Here is a 15,092-nt window from a genome sequence, read left to right as displayed (position 1 = left end):
TCTCTTTGTGAGTCTCTTATTTAATAGAAATTACCACTACAGCTTGCTGCAATGGATGCTGCCTTGTGATAACATAACAGCAGAAGCGTGCAAAGGATGGTTGCAGCATACAAGACGATTCTTCCCCTGTTGCATTACAAGGCAAAGCATAAGGTGTGAAGTCAATGAGAATCTGTGGCCAAACAGACAGGAGTGACAGGATGTCTCGTGATTCCCAGCACTGTAACTTTATTTTGTCACTACACTACTGCATCTGTTTTTTTCAATTTTCATTTGTTTTCCGTTTACTGTATTGTACTGTGTGACCATTGCAGGAAAATAAAATTGTCTTTCTGCATGTTACATGCAAATCTGAGTGCTTTTCAGCTTTACAAAGTGGAATGTGAAACCTTGTACTGCTAAAATCAGTTTCTGAGGAGTGTTTTCTTTGATACACAATAGCAGTCATCTTCAGAAAAATAACAGTCTGGTACAGAAGGCATTCAGTGTCTGAAAATATGTGGGACAAGACTGGAATTTAGATGAGGAAAACACTTTGAGAATCCACTGTCATTCTGACAAAAATACTTTGACCCCCTTGGTTTTACACAATATAAAAGGTCATTTTGGAGGCAATGACTTGTTCGCTGAGACAATAACTTAAGTTTGAAACATGAATTAAAGGTTTTGGGTGAGTTACAGCCTTTTGCAGGTTAACTGTAGTGTTTTGCTGCATATATGAGGGAAATGTGTCTTCAGTGCTGAGAACTTGTTTTAAGAAATGTTCCAAAGCAATTGAGAAAAAAAACATTTTCATTAAGACTCAATGGCCAAAGAGTGATTGTCAGGGATCTTCACGTACCCATCAAGTTTGTCTTCCTACTAATTCTATTTGATTACATCAACCTACTGAGTTTTTTACTTGTCATTAAATGTTTATCATGTTCAGGAATTCATTGCCTCTGTCAACCTCCAATAGATTTTAAAATGGTTGAGCACTGTTTTATGGCCTGTTTCTTAACTCAAGGGAACTTTCCAGTGAAGAATCCCACAGATGTTGTGGTTATCGTTGCAGTGTTAGGACAGCACTCTGAAACTGCAAGGACCTTTTATGCTGCATAAATGTAAGATGATTGGAAGTAATGAACCACAACTACACAACCAAGTGGAAATATAAACATATTTCAGAGTAACATCTTGGAATGCCTTAAAGGTCCAGTGTGTAGGATTTAGTGGCATTTAGCAGTGAGGTTGCAGATTGCAATCAACTGAATACTCCTCCCCATCCAAGCATGTAGGAGAAACTACAGTGGCCGCGAAACTCGCGAAAGGCCCTCTCTAGAGCCAGCGTTTGATTTGTCCATTCTACCCATTCTGGATAGAAACATGGCAGCCTCCATGAAAGAGGACCCGCTCCCTATGTAGATATAAAAAAGTCTCATCCTAAGGTAATTCTTAATTAAAACAATTCTTATTGTCAGGTGATTATGTATAAATTAAAACATACTTAGGAATATTATATTCTATTTCTGCCAAGTCTGTTCTGCTAGATGCCACCAAATCCTACACATTGCACCTTCAAATTTTCAAGTTAAATGCATCCACAGAAGGAAAGGCTTGTTGTTAGTCTCAAACATGTCTGAGAATACAAAAAAGTTACAGGAGCATCCCCAATTGCTTTCTTGTCTATGTGGCACAGGAACTAAGGAACTAGTCAAAATGCAGTCACTTTAGGACCCAATTGACTGCACATTTAAAAACACACGCAATTTCTTTTATTTTAATAGCATAGAACCCTGGGAAATTAACAATAGTCATACACTGACACTCAGTTAAAACTGCTGAAAAGTCATTTTATGTAAAACGTTCCAAGTTATAAATTTTCCCATATTCTAAAGAAATCAAAAACATTAAAAAAAAAAAAACAACTACTGGGTAGCAACGAAAAACTATGCCTAAAAGCATATAAATTTACACAATATCCAAGTTTTTGACTCATGGACAGTCACAGGTGATGCACAGATAGACCAGAGAAGTGAGAAGATCGAGGTGTCACATGATCTGATTTTCATTTGTAGTACCTGGGTGGTCCATCTGAGTACCTGGATGGACCTGCAGAAAGACAACAGGACAGAAAAACATTAAAAGGGTAGAACAAAGACAGGAACCCCTTTAGTGTGCTCCATTTAACAAATGCATTAAATGGGAAGAGTGAAAGGATGCTTGCGTACCTGAGAGACTATTTAAGGGACTACTGAAGTATCGGTCGCCGCTACTTGGCAATCTTGAGGGTGGAGAGGAAAAGCTTGAAGAGCTCATTGACAAGCTGTTCAGACTAGAGCCCTGAGGAGGAAATGAAGACAGAAATTTAGGGAGAGATGATGCACAAATACACTTGTTTCATTCAATTAATAAGATAACTGAAAAATCTGGACAGATGAAAATCTGGTTTTACTCATACTGCTGCCAAATCTTCAAAAGCAGATACTTAAAGGTCCTGCACACTCGTAATTTTTCTAGTTTATTATACATATAATAGTAATATACTTTATATAGAATGATCAGGTTGAAGTTAGGCTGAGCTATGCTGGATTACGTGAGGTCACCAAACATCACAAACCAATAAAAGTAACAATTTATAGGAGGGTCAGAAAGATGTTAATTATATAATATACATACACACTGTAGGCTAGATAAGATTTAATGGTTTATCTTCGACATTTAGTTTTACATTTTTTAGGATAGGATACATAAGCTCCATACCGATGATACACTCCTCAGTCTGTACTCCATCAGCACATCTGTTAGTTTCTGTGTCACCTTCAGCACCAGCTGTGCATCACTCTCGTTCTCTATCCGGAAGGTATCCTACAAATACATGAAACCATGAACATGAAAAGTATTCGGAAATGTGAGTAATTTAACAACATAGTGTTGACACTTTTTGCTAGGTATATTGTGTGAAATGAGACACCTACCAGGTAAGTGAGCAGTGTACCACGATTGTTGTCATTGTCTGGAGCTGCTCCCATCGAGCCTGGTGTGTCAAGCGGCTTGTTCACTGGTCTGTCCATTAAGCCACTCCCCATTTGGCTGCCCCGATACTCGTCAGGATATCTTCTGCGTGGGCTGTCCTCCATTAGTCCGCTCCTTCCATAGCCATCAATTCCACCACCTGATCCAAAACCATCTCCACCAGCGGCTGGATGATGGCCCATACCATCTGGAAAAGGTCTGCAACTCATATCAGGGTCAGGGAAATCTTGCCTGTTTGAATAGCCTCCAAAGCCAGGCTCCCCATAGTCACCCAGTGGGTAGTCAGAAAAAGGAGGAGGAGGAGGAAACTCCCCTGGAAACCTCGGTTCAGAGAACCTGGGACCTGTGATAGAAACACGTTCATTACAATTCAATACACATACAGTGATTCAATAGAAAACGGGGTGTACAGCCACACTGCTTCAAATAATACAATGACTCACCAAATGGCGGCCCCTTTGGTCCCATCCCTGGTGGTGGTGGAAGCAAAACCTTAGGAGCAGCAGAACCTGTGATAGAGAAGAAGATACACAACTCAGACAAGTAAACCCAACTGGAAATATTTTAATATTGATGCGGTTCATAGCAGCATAACTTACGGAGTCCTTCGAAAGCAGCTACATCACAGGGCTCTTTCAGGATTACCTAAAAGTTACAACAGGACCAATAAACAGATCAAATCTGCATTCATGATGTATAACATAATGCACTTCTCAAATATAAATATGGGACATTTTTTTACACAACCCGTTGCTTTTAAAAAAAAAAAGAAAGTGCTATTTTCTGTCTGGATGTCCGGGATCAACAAGGCAAAAATGTGTGCCTTGATGAGTATGTACATCCAAGTTGTCAGTCTAACTAATATCTTTTGACACTTTTTGCTAGGTATATTGTGTGATCTTGGGTCAAAAAAGATTGACCCAAGAGGATCAAAACAAGACACTCACCTTGAGTTGTCCCCTCCCTTCTGTCTTCTCCACCTCAGCTGCAATTTCTTTAATTGTCTTCCTTACAGCAGGGTCTTTGTTGGCCTCTCCCTCATCATAGGTGACCTTGTCAGGGTGAGCCTTTTTCTATGAGCAAGGCAGATAAATATACACATATGGAACATGTTCGAGGTCATTGACAAAAAACATTTCAATTATAACTGTTAAGCTTGTCCAGGTTTTGACTTCCATACAGAACAGCCTTATAAAATGATAAGGTACCCTGACATTTTTAACAGCCATTATAAAATACAAGATAACATTTGAATAAGCCTTTTTCGATTTTTTTTTTTATCTATGTCAAAGCCGTAGAAGTTTGAAGACATTTCCCTGCTCCACAAATTCCCTACTTCATATCAACTAAAAGGGTCAATTCACCCAAGTCACAATTTTCTGCATGTATACTTAGCTTTATCTAGCTATGCAGATAGTCTGTTTTTAAGGATTTAGATGAACCCTTTCAAGACCCCCTCACAAGGGTAATATATTTCCCAACCTTAGAAATGAAAGACCCATATTCTTTGCAAAATAATTTGTACTGACAAGTGAAATAAGTTGGGCTCAAAATCCCCTTTTTTGCAATACTTATGTATTTGAGGAACTTTATGGGTAGACTGACATACTCACCAAGTATCTGAAGCTGTGCTTCCAGCCTTTCACATGAGCAAGCATATCATGTTGCAAGCGGGACACAGCACACAGTTTGCACTGGTAGTGTGGTGGGACAGATTTACTGGGGCTGCGGTACTCCCACACATACTGAAGACCTGCAGACAGGTGATGGTCACTGGTTATGCATTTCAACATAGGATGGGAGAGAGTTGTACCAGCATAAGGAGCTAGCCCTTCTGCTTACCGATGACACAGTCAGTGACCCCCTTCAACTGTTTGCTGAGAGAGGGCATGGAGTGGATAGATGTCCCTTTGGTGTACACTGAGAAAACACAACAGTGGTAAGTACAAAGCAAACGCTTTATAGTGATAAACAAGTGAGACAACAAGGTTCAACGTCTAACAAACTCAAGGTTCCCCCAAAAAGGAAAACTAAAATGAATAAATTTAAACAGCAGGAGTGGAAGCAGTAGATGGCGTTTAGAAATACTGTGCATCTGAACATATTTAAACATCATACAAATCTGTATCTGGTTAACAGCAGTCCTTACCAAAACATCTACTCTATTAATACAGAACAGAATTTCTGGGGAGAGCCCTGTCATCATAACAAAGTAAGAAAGTGTGTTGTGTTCCTGTGCAACCTGCAGTGTCTGGTGGCTGGTTAAGAGTCATAAATAAAAGCCTATTCTGTCTGTATCAACTGAACAACTATTATTAACCCAAACTCCTCATGCGCTTTTGAAGCCTGGGGGTAGAACGAGAACGGCAGCTCTCGGCTAACCCCCATTTAGGCCTGCACTGAGCTGCAGGACACCAGCTCCTGTGATGCATTGCCTCTCACTGTGTCCAACCACACAAGTATCACTTCTGTGTCGACACCAATGAAGCAGTCCAACTGTGGACGAAAAATAAGAGCCCTGCATCGCCCAATATACTCTGGTAACCAGGTACGGTAAGGTAAGCCAGTGTAGCACAGGCAACTGAACGAAAAAGGAATACTGCATTAAGCAGTGGTAAAAATATTTTTAATGGAGAAAAACTGTTTATACAACCATCAGAGCACAAAAAGTGCATTAAAACTTCATCAGCAACCATCACAGATGCATGGATGGATTACTGTATTTCTCACTAGTGGTTTAAGGAGCTGGTGGTGCTGGTCTTCAATGTAGCAACATCTTAGGAGAGTGGGTTGAGACTTCTACAATTGTTCAGTTTTGTATAAACCATATAAATGTTGGATTTTCTAAATAAATATTTGGCAACATACTGGAAATGTTTTGCATTTTTACTTCTGTAGTGGAAACTGATCTCCAACGAGCAAAATCATGGATGGCACCACAACAGCCCCCATCTCTGACAGTGTGAGTCTCAAAGAGTGGTGAACAAGCCACCACCAAGGACATGAAGCAGGAAAATCACAGTCTCAAGCTTCAACTCTCAGCACTGACAGTGGCACCATGTATAAAAGGACTTACCTATATCAGCAGAATGCTGCAGCCGCTTTCTCTGTCAGTGGAGGGAATAAACCCACATGAAGAAGAGAGACACATAGAGGCATTAGTGACAGGATGACACTCAGCGGTGGACTGAACTCCTCGTCCATGTCCGCCACACCACATACGTATGCCATAGAGCCAGTATTTTCCTCAGTCTCCATGACGTCTGCATCAGCAGCGGCATGTCACAGAGACAAGTGTATAAACAGTGTCTAAATCATGTTGTCGGGGTTTAGTCTGAATTCTCATTAAATGAGAATGTGGGATAGCAAAACAAAATTCTCTTTTAAATACCGTGGTAAGAGAAAGAAGCTGGTACACTGAATAAATGCTGAAATATAAACAATATGCACACATGTCTACAGTAGCCAGGGCTGTGACCACAACAAAACACTGAGGTCAAGACCTCAGTTAGTTTCCCATAAGAGTGAAACAGAAATGTTGCAAAAGTGGTCCAAGTTACTGCTCTTCATTCCATTTCTACCATACTGTCACCTCAACACCTCATGTGGTGTGTTTGGGAGCCCTAAATCTAGTTTTGACAGATGATGGCTGCAAACACATACAAAGTGATGATGACTAAATCTCCTGCTTTTCAGGAAGAACAAATGGGAGGCTGAAAATCAAAATTTGGGCAAAGACAGGGACACCCAAGTGTAGCTGATTAGGAATGATGAAGTGGAAAACTATCAGGCTGAACACACCTGTCAATCAGGCTCCCAAACAGACTCTTTCTTTAAGCCTTGTAAAAGACAAGCAAAGGCAGACAGTAGACAGAAACAAGCAATGATGGGGGATTTTGACTTCAGTACAATTTTTCAAAAATGTTGAGACCTTGTGATGATGGCAACAGTAACCATCTGAATATAAATTAAAACTGCCTTTGGGAAGCATTTAGGAAGTTTCATAGCATGGAATTTCTTACGTTGACTTTCTTGGATAATATGATTTGTAGTAATCACTGCAGTGATAGTCTACAGTAGAGGTTAGCCTAAAGATTTACATACACTAGGAATTTCAATGATTTCTGGATACCTGCTTCTTTGTCAAAAAAATAAAAAAGTTTGGTATCATTCATGAATTTGTTGTGGGTTGTCTGCAAATATGAAACACCCACAAAATCTGGTGGGTCAAGAATATACATACAGCAGTTCACAGCATTTTTATAAATTCTGGAGGCGCAGAAAGGAGAGTTTTAAAATGTCATTTGACTTAATGAGATTGCCTCCTAACTTCCTGTTCCTGTTATTGACTACAGCTTCTCTGTGCATCTATAAATCAAGCTTTTTTGACTGCACACATTAGAATGAACCACAAACATCACAATTGGAAAGTCCAGAGAGCTCAGTGCATATTTGAGAAAGTGCATGATAGATTAACACAAGTCAGCCCATTTGGGGCTGCAAAGCAACTTCAGTTCCCAAAATCATAAGTTCAAACAATTGTTTGTAAGTACAAAGTACAACTGGGAACAGTGGTCTCTTTGCCAAGATCTGAGAGAAAACCCAACCAGAATTATGCCAGAAGCTTGTTTGTGGCTATCAAAAGTGGCTGATTGTAAAGGAGAAAAGGGACATGCATCTAAATACTAGCTGTGCTGTATGCATAGTTTTGACCCATGAGATTGAGTTTTAGTTTCAGGAGATGCACATTTTTACCTACTCCTACTCCCCCCCAGAACCCTGCAGAGCAGTAGGCCTCTTTGTCCTCAGTTGAATTTTGGCCTGGCTATGGTCCTGAAAGTGACTGCACTCAGAAGTAAAAAATGAGCAGCCTGCCATGAGATATTGGTTCAGAGAACCCAGTTCACAAAACACATAAAAGTCCAATGTCAAGAGAAGTGGTTAAGCAGTTTCAGAACATGAAATGCTTGCACTTTGAAGACTTGAAGTTTGCAACTCTGGTTCAGAGCTATTCCTTTAAACCACCGAGCGGGGGCCAGAGTGCAAAATAACAAATACAACCAGGCCTGAGAGCACGTCAGCTGGCACCAAGTCCACCTGCAAAGGACTGCTGCAGCACAGCTCCCCATCAGGCATCATAATAACCAGTTAACATCATTAATTAGGAAAAATATCAGGAAGGAAAGTGTGTTTTCCTTCATGCGCAGTTCATAAATATGAGGCGAATCGATACGAGTGTAATTTCTTAAATTGTGATGTTATGTGTGTATATTTTGTCGAAATGTGTCAGCTTACAGTGCGATACTTACCCTGACATTTTTACCCCTATTTTGGAAGTTCTGCGGCCCATTTCTTGGTTTGTCGTTGGGAATCTGGTTGACTGAAGCCTGAGCCTCAATTTCCTCCATTTCTCCACTGTGGGACAAAAGGGAAATAATTCACATGCCAAGTACTTCAGGTGAAAGATAGATATCCGCTCTCATTAGCTGTTGCCGTATTGTGGTGTATGTGAATCGACAGATTTCCGTTTTACTTTCGTTGTTTCGTTTCATCTCAGGCCTTGCTGAGGCTAACGGCAGACAAGCTATGAACTATATCTAAGTATATCCCAGGGCCAAATATCATATGTATCTGTAGGTGAACAGGAGGACAATATTACTGAGCTTACCCGAGATATTTTAATACAAACTGCAAATCCCTCAGGGCGTCAGGCAACCATTCAATGTCGAAGAATAGACTAACTAGCTAAAGTGAAAAAGAACAATGCCAACTGACTGAAGAATGGAGACCAGTGCTTCGGCCAGTTTAAAATGAAAAAAAAAACAACAACACCCTAAATTTAACCTTTACAAAAAACCCCAGAATACACTAGTACTATAAAACTGACATGAAAATATGCTAACTGATACACTCAATCGCACCTGTTCGCACATAATAAAGAAACAAAGTAATCTTTCTCTTCAGGCACTTGTGCTGACAACTATGCATTACGCTCCTTAGAAACCAGGGCTTGCCGTAATTATTTGCTGGAGCAAAATTGAACAAGGTATAAACATTTTAATATTTTCGAGACACATAGGGACAACATTTGTATTTCATTCACTTTAATTACACATGTGCGCACTATTAAAGTTATTCTAATCATAGGAGGTATTATATCGTAAGCCCGCAGAGCTCGCGGCGTAATAAACATGCACACACAGAGTCAGCGGACCCAATGAACTAACACGAGACTGAATATTTATATATTTTTGTTGTATTGATAATTGTTAGCAGGGCGCCTTTTTCTCTATCTCCAGACACCAATGAATATTTGATGCTGCAAACCTCTCACAGGAGTAGCCAGACTGTTAACTGAAGTAAGTAAAATCCTGAACTGTCGTGCATGATGCTATTAGGTGTTAGCTGCTGTATCAGACGCTAGTATAAGTGCAGCTGTCCTGTAACTGTTACGATGTACACACACATCTGATTATTCAGAGCAAAAGTTGAAAATGTGTATAGTTTGTGTAGTAAGATGATATTTATTTTTAAAATGCGTTAAACCACCACCACCACTATTTGGACATATACTAGCCCTCAGTGTGTTTATTTATTGGGATCAGTGAACTCATTCTATGCCATGTGTGTTTGTTTATTGAAATATATGAAATCATTCAATGCCATAATCCCACCTTCATGTCTGGTAGTACAGATAGCAGCATAGACTGCTTGAGATGAAGGCCAAGAAGAAGAAGAGACAGGATGACTTCCAAAAGGTCAAGTTAAAGGTGGGAAAGAAGAAGCCCAAAGCTGATAATGCCACCAACACCAACTTTCGCACAAAGGGAATCCATCTAACTGAACAGCTGAAGAGAGACACAAGTGGCCCTACCACACACAGACAGCTTGGTATCAATGTAAGCTCTCTATCTCTGTTTCAGATGAAAACAAACATACAAGCTTGATTTAATTTAAACTTCATTTTTTGAATGCTAAATTTTCTGTCTTTCCTTCGCCTTCTCTAGGACCTCCTGTCTCAGCTTCACCATTACAATGCTAATGTGAAACATAGTGCCTTGTTGGGTTTGCGAGAGTTGTTGTCCCTCAATCCCTCTCTGTTAGAGCAGCATCTGTCTCGCTTGCTCTCTGAAGTGGCAGCTGTTTTCACTGACAAGGATGGCAACGTCCGTGTGGCAGCCACACGTTTGCTCAGGTTAGAGAAGCAGCAGTAATGCTGAAACACCACAGCGTAATAAAATGATCACTTATCTTTTCTTTCTTTCTCAAATAACATATTGTCTAAAACTACTTCCAGGTTCATTGCACAGTCTGTGCCTGCAGAACGAGTGGCTCCATTTTTCCCCCTCCTTAGTGCCCACCTCTCTTGTGCCATGACTCACATTGAGACAGGCATCCAGGAGGATGCCATGAAGGTCCTCGATGTGTTGCTGGAACACTACCCTGCTCTGCTCGCAGCACGGCCTGCTGTGCTCCTCACCAACTTCCTGGAGTTGATCTCTCACAAACAAAGCAGCGTAGGAGCTAAAAAGGCTCAGGATGCCAAGGGACGGACCTGGGCGCTGTCGGTCAACCCCAGCAGGGCTGTGACAAGCCAGCAGTGGCGGCTTTCTGTGCTCCTCAGGTACATGGACACAGATTATGAGGATATTTGTTAAATCACAATCCTCGCTGCTAACCTTTGTGCCACTTGTGTTTCAGGCTTGGGCGCTTTCTGCAGGCAGTAGTTGAAGAAAGACCAGTGGAGGAAGGTGACATGTCTGTCCCAACTGATGGAGTGTTTGGTTCCAGTGGAGAGGGCCGACTCACACCTCTGAATCTCATCTGGGAAGAGCTCACTTACAGCAAGGTTGGAGTTAAGGTGTATGAACATTCTGGGGTCAAACCAACTCCACATTCCACCTTTAGTCTCAGGTACAATACCACAAACCCCTGTAACCATCAAGTAATAGAAATACAGATTTACTTATAACTTATATTTCCTGTTAAACACAGTATTTAATTGTTTGTTTCTTTTATTCTCTTACTGTGTAGGCCTGAGGTGGACACTGGGGCTGCAGTGGGTGAGAGTTTGGACTCAGCTGAGGCTGTTCAGAGCTTTGCAGCTACACTGGTGCCTCTTCTGCTGGAGGTGTGGGTAGAGGCCAGTACCAGTGACAGTCCAGGGAACAGCACTGAGGGTGCTCACCTGCTTACCCCGGATGCCATGTCAGTAATGTTCCAGGTCTTGTCTATTCTGCAGCTGCTGAGAAAACTGGCGCCACAGCGGGAGCACCAGGATGCACTGGTGAGATGAAGAATGCACTAATATCTCAGTGTTTTCTTGTACAAGGAAAATGTTTGTTAAAAAATGAGAGACTGCATTGTTTTTTTTGTGTAGGATGCATGGTTCCGTAAAGAATACCTGGGAGACTTTAAGCAGCACTTCATGAAAAACTTTCCCTATGGTACTCGGGACACACCCAAACATAAAAAGAAGGTTAATCTCAAAAGGTAAGGACTAATGCGCTAGGCAAACATTCCTCCTTTCCTCTGTGTTTTGATGTGAAGTTACATTCTGTTATGTGAGAAATGATACAACTAATTTGAAGGTTGTAGATTCAAACTTAGGCTTCTTTAATTTCACAAGAAACTCTTTCTGTATTAGAAAAGGGTTTTATCAAAATGCAATGTGATAAATAATAATAAACAAAACATTAAAAATACAAATTTCAAGCTTTGAATGCATGGATCATCAATACATGCATTAGTTGTGATTACCCTCACCTCACTGTTGTTCCTGCAGGAGTAAGCAGACCGCAGCTGTCCCAGGTCTGACAGTGGAGCCACTGGCCCTAAACATCACACTTTGCCAGGTCATGGTTTCCCTCAGCCAGAAGCAGGGACTCGGCCGAGAGACAGATGGAGACTGGCTGACACCGCTGAGGACGTTTGTCCGAGACACACTGAGCAATGAAGTGAAACTGAGCTACAGGCAGCTGCACATGCTGCTTGGAACTGTGTGGAAGATGGTGTTCACGCAGAGGAGTAAAAGTAAGCATGCATGGTGAATGTCCGATTGAGTAAAAACAGAAGCATGAATGTTGTGAGATTAGAAGAGTTCAGTGTCCATAAAAATGTATTATGGACTCCAACATACATTCACAAATTCAAGGGATAAAAGTGTTTATGTCAGATGGACTAGATTATGGATGGTATCCAGATTTGTGAACAACTCTGAAGAATCGTTGTATTATTTTTAACATGAATCTCTCATGTGTCTATGTATTTATTATCTGTGCAGCTGTGACAGAGGACCTGTTGGCAGCAGTGTATTTCTACTATCAGCAAAGGCACCTGACTCTACAGACAAGATCTCTTCTGCTGTCTTTCTACAGCAAGCTCTACCTGCAGGAGCAAGGACACACACACATTGCTAGGTAACTTCAGTCATTGTTTTTCAACATGTGGGATTTTCATGTACACATCTGCATGATGTGAACATAACGACACCAGTAGCCCATATTTTGGCATACCGGAAACCAACATTGCAAGAGAAACCATAATATACATGCACAATAGCATAGTAGCATTGCATAGCCAGACAAACATCTCATGTCAAGTCAAGTCAAGTCAAATTTATTTATATGGCACATTTCATACGGCAAGCGTAAACTCAACGTGCTAAAAAACAAGTAAAGATCATACATAACAAATATATTACATTACATATATAAAACAAATAAGATAAAACATAAAATAAGATGTTACATAAATAAAAACATGTAAAAACATAAGACAGTATATAAAAAATCATTGTTAAAAGAAATAACAATAATAATACTGTTTCTAAAAAGAAGGTTTCACCCATTAACCTAACTAAAAGCTTGTGAAAAAAGATATGTTTTTAGTCTGCTTTTAAAGGAAGACACTGTTGTAACAGACCTGAGTTCATGTGGTAGAGAATTCCAAAGAGTAGGACCATAATGGCTGAAGGCACCATGAGCTGATTTAGTATTTATTCTAGGTATGGTGAGGAGACCTTTATTTGATGATCTCAAGGGTCTATCTGGCGTGTATTCAGAGAGCATGTCAACAACGTAGGTGGGAGCTAGGCCATTCATAACTTTAAAAACAATAAGAAGTATTTTAAAATCAATTCTTTGCTTTACTGGGAGCCAGTGAACAGAGATTAAAACATGTGATGTGTTCACACCTTCTGGTTTTGGTTAATACTCTAGCTGCAGCATTCTGAATAAGCTGGAGTTTATTAAGTGTTTGCTTTGCCAGTCCAGCAAAGAGTCCATTACACTAGTCTAGTCGACTGGAAATTAATGCGTGAACCAACTTTTCAGAATCAGACTGTGACAGGAAAGATCTAACTTTGGATATGTTTCTAAGATGATAAAAAGCAGTCTTCTGAAAGTTAAGATCAGCATCCAAGATCACACCCACGTTTATGACATTATCACAGGGTTTTACTGATAGGGGAGTTAACAAAGAGTTAATCTAGTGCCTCAAAGCCTTCGGACCTGCTAAAAAAATCTCCATTTTGTCTTCATTTAACTGCAAGAAATTTTTGGCCATCCAATGTTTAACTTCAGTAATGCACTGGATGAGATCAATCACTGGGTTTAGGTGGTTGGCAGAAACAGATATGTATAACTGTGTGTCATCAGCATAGGACTGATATGATATGTTGTATCGTTGAATGATGGACCCAAGTGGGAGCATATTCAAATTAAACAGTAGAGGGCCAAGAATTGACCCTTGAGGGACTCCATATGGAATGCTGACTACATCTGATTCAGAGTTAGCAACAGAAAAAGACCTACCAGTAAGGTAAGAGGAAAGCCAGTTAAGAACAGTGCCTCTAAGGCCTAAACAGTGTTCAAGGTGCTTAAGAAGTATCACATGGTCAACCGTATCAAAGGCTGCACTGAGGTCGAGAAGTGCTAAGACAGTAACTTTGTAGTTGTCAGAGCTAATTTTAAGATCATTCACAACTCCAACCAAGGCAGTTTCCGTACTGTGGTTAACTCTAAAACCAGACTGGTAAACATCAAAGGAATTGTTATATGACAGATACATGTGTAATTGTTGATATACAACCTTTTCAAGAATTTTCCCCAGGAATGGTAGGTTTGAGATTGGTCTATAGTTCTCTAGGACAAATGGATCAAGATTGCTCTTCTTTAACAGTGGTGTAACAATAGCATGTTTGAGAGCTGTGGGGAAGATTCCAGAGAGAAGAGAGGTATTAACAATTTCAAGTACATCATTTACCAAACAGTTGAGAACACTTTTAAACAATTTGGTGGGCAATGGGTCAAGAGCACATGTAGCAGAGCTTAACTGTTGTACTACTTCTTGCAGCTCATAACTTTGAATAGGAGTGAAGTTGGAGAGGGTGATGGCAGAATGGCACTGAGTGGAAGAAGAGAAGTCACTCGCACCAGCAGAAGCCATGATTTTGTTTCGAATGTTAATAATCTTGGATTTAAAATACGAGGCAAATTTGTTGCATTTTTGTGAAGAGTGGAGTTCAGTAGGTATTTGTCTGAAGGGATTGACCAGTTTATCAATTGTGCTGAACAGAAACGTAGAGTTATTGAGATTTTCACTAATAATTTGAGAGAAGTAATACTGGCTAGATGTTTTTATTACATTGTTATATTTACTGAGCAGGTCTCTATAGAGAATATAATCAGCCTGTAATTTGGTTTTACGCCATTTGCGCTCAAATTTATGGCAGGTTCTTTTTTGTGCCTTCACTCTTTCCACATTCCTCCAAGGTGCTTTAGATTTACCAGAAATTATCTTGGTTTTTACAGGTGCAATATCATCTAAAATGTGTGTCACTGAAAGATTAAAATTATTAACTAAACTGTCATACAAAGACAATGAGGACAAATTAAAAACAGTAAAATCAGAATTAAAACCAGAATGTGACCAGGTACTCCTAGCAGAGTTACTATATCTAGTGATAAACTTACCAGATGTATCCGCACAGATGGAGCGCCTTTTAACTGATTTTAGACCAGGTACATGTTTGGCTACCCAAGCAACACTGAAAAAAATACAAAAATGATCTGAAA

At 40.2% G+C, this 15,092-nt stretch overlaps 2 protein-coding genes across 8 annotated transcripts in view; one reads left to right on the top strand and one right to left on the bottom strand.

Annotated features, from left to right (window-relative positions):
• Positions 1-1,731: 1,731 nt before the first annotated feature.
• Positions 1,732-8,830, bottom strand: si:ch211-197h24.6. Of its 2 annotated transcripts, XM_044358280.1 has the most exons (12): positions 8,684-8,830; positions 8,325-8,430; positions 6,092-6,122; positions 4,858-4,935; positions 4,629-4,768; positions 3,963-4,088; positions 3,615-3,660; positions 3,459-3,524; positions 2,958-3,358; positions 2,743-2,847; positions 2,211-2,322; positions 1,732-2,091 (listed from the first exon to the last, which is right to left on the bottom strand). In XM_044358280.1, the coding sequence occupies exons 2-12, from the start codon at positions 8,421-8,423 to the stop codon at positions 2,048-2,050; spliced, it is 1,248 nt and encodes a 415-aa protein (XP_044214215.1). In that variant the 5' UTR covers positions 8,424-8,430; positions 8,684-8,830; the 3' UTR covers positions 1,732-2,047. The 2 variants fall into 2 exon arrangements, with proteins under 2 accessions (XP_044214215.1, XP_044214216.1); XM_044358281.1 differs by lacking the exons at positions 6,092-6,122; positions 8,684-8,830 and having other exon boundaries at positions 8,325-8,427.
• The window catches only part of tex10 (testis expressed 10), a 14,481-nt gene continuing 7,843 nt past the window's right edge, over positions 8,455-15,092 (top strand). The window contains exons 1-10 of one of the 6 annotated variants that reach the window (XM_044358273.1): positions 8,455-8,473; positions 9,315-9,374; positions 9,710-9,914; positions 10,023-10,210; positions 10,313-10,639; positions 10,717-10,929; positions 11,050-11,302; positions 11,396-11,508; positions 11,801-12,048; positions 12,299-12,434. In XM_044358273.1, the coding sequence (XP_044214208.1) occupies positions 9,732-9,914; positions 10,023-10,210; positions 10,313-10,639; positions 10,717-10,929; positions 11,050-11,302; positions 11,396-11,508; positions 11,801-12,048; positions 12,299-12,434 (1,661 nt within the window). In that variant the 5' untranslated portion in view covers positions 8,455-8,473; positions 9,315-9,374; positions 9,710-9,731. Of the gene's footprint in view, positions 8,474-8,959; positions 9,062-9,089; positions 9,375-9,704; positions 9,915-10,022; positions 10,211-10,312; positions 10,640-10,716; positions 10,930-11,049; positions 11,303-11,395; positions 11,509-11,800; positions 12,049-12,298; positions 12,435-15,092 lie in introns of those variants that run through there. The other 5 variants (XM_044358271.1, XM_044358272.1, XM_044358269.1 and 2 more) reach the window with 5 other exon arrangements.

The sequence above is a fragment of the Thunnus albacares genome, chromosome 8 (genome assembly GCF_914725855.1).
Source record: "Thunnus albacares chromosome 8, fThuAlb1.1, whole genome shotgun sequence".
NCBI lineage: Eukaryota > Metazoa > Chordata > Actinopteri > Scombriformes > Scombridae > Thunnus > Thunnus albacares.
This window is presented reverse-complemented; position numbering and strand designations above follow the sequence as displayed.

What these genes read in the sequence shown, in the direction of transcription:
- si:ch211-197h24.6 (XM_044358280.1), bottom strand. Translation starts at nt 8,423, where the DNA reads ATGGAGGAAATTGAGGCTCAGGCTTCAGTCAACCAGATTCCCAACGAC. An exon ending in ATAGGGGTAAAAATGTCAGG is followed by an intron (nt 6,123 to 8,324) that starts GTAAGTATCGCA and finishes CTCCACTGACAG; the next exon opens with AGAAAGCGGCTGCAGCATTC. An exon ending in GGTCACTGACTGTGTCATCG is followed by an intron (nt 4,769 to 4,857) that starts GTAAGCAGAAGG and finishes ACCTGTCTGCAG; the next exon opens with GTCTTCAGTATGTGTGGGAG.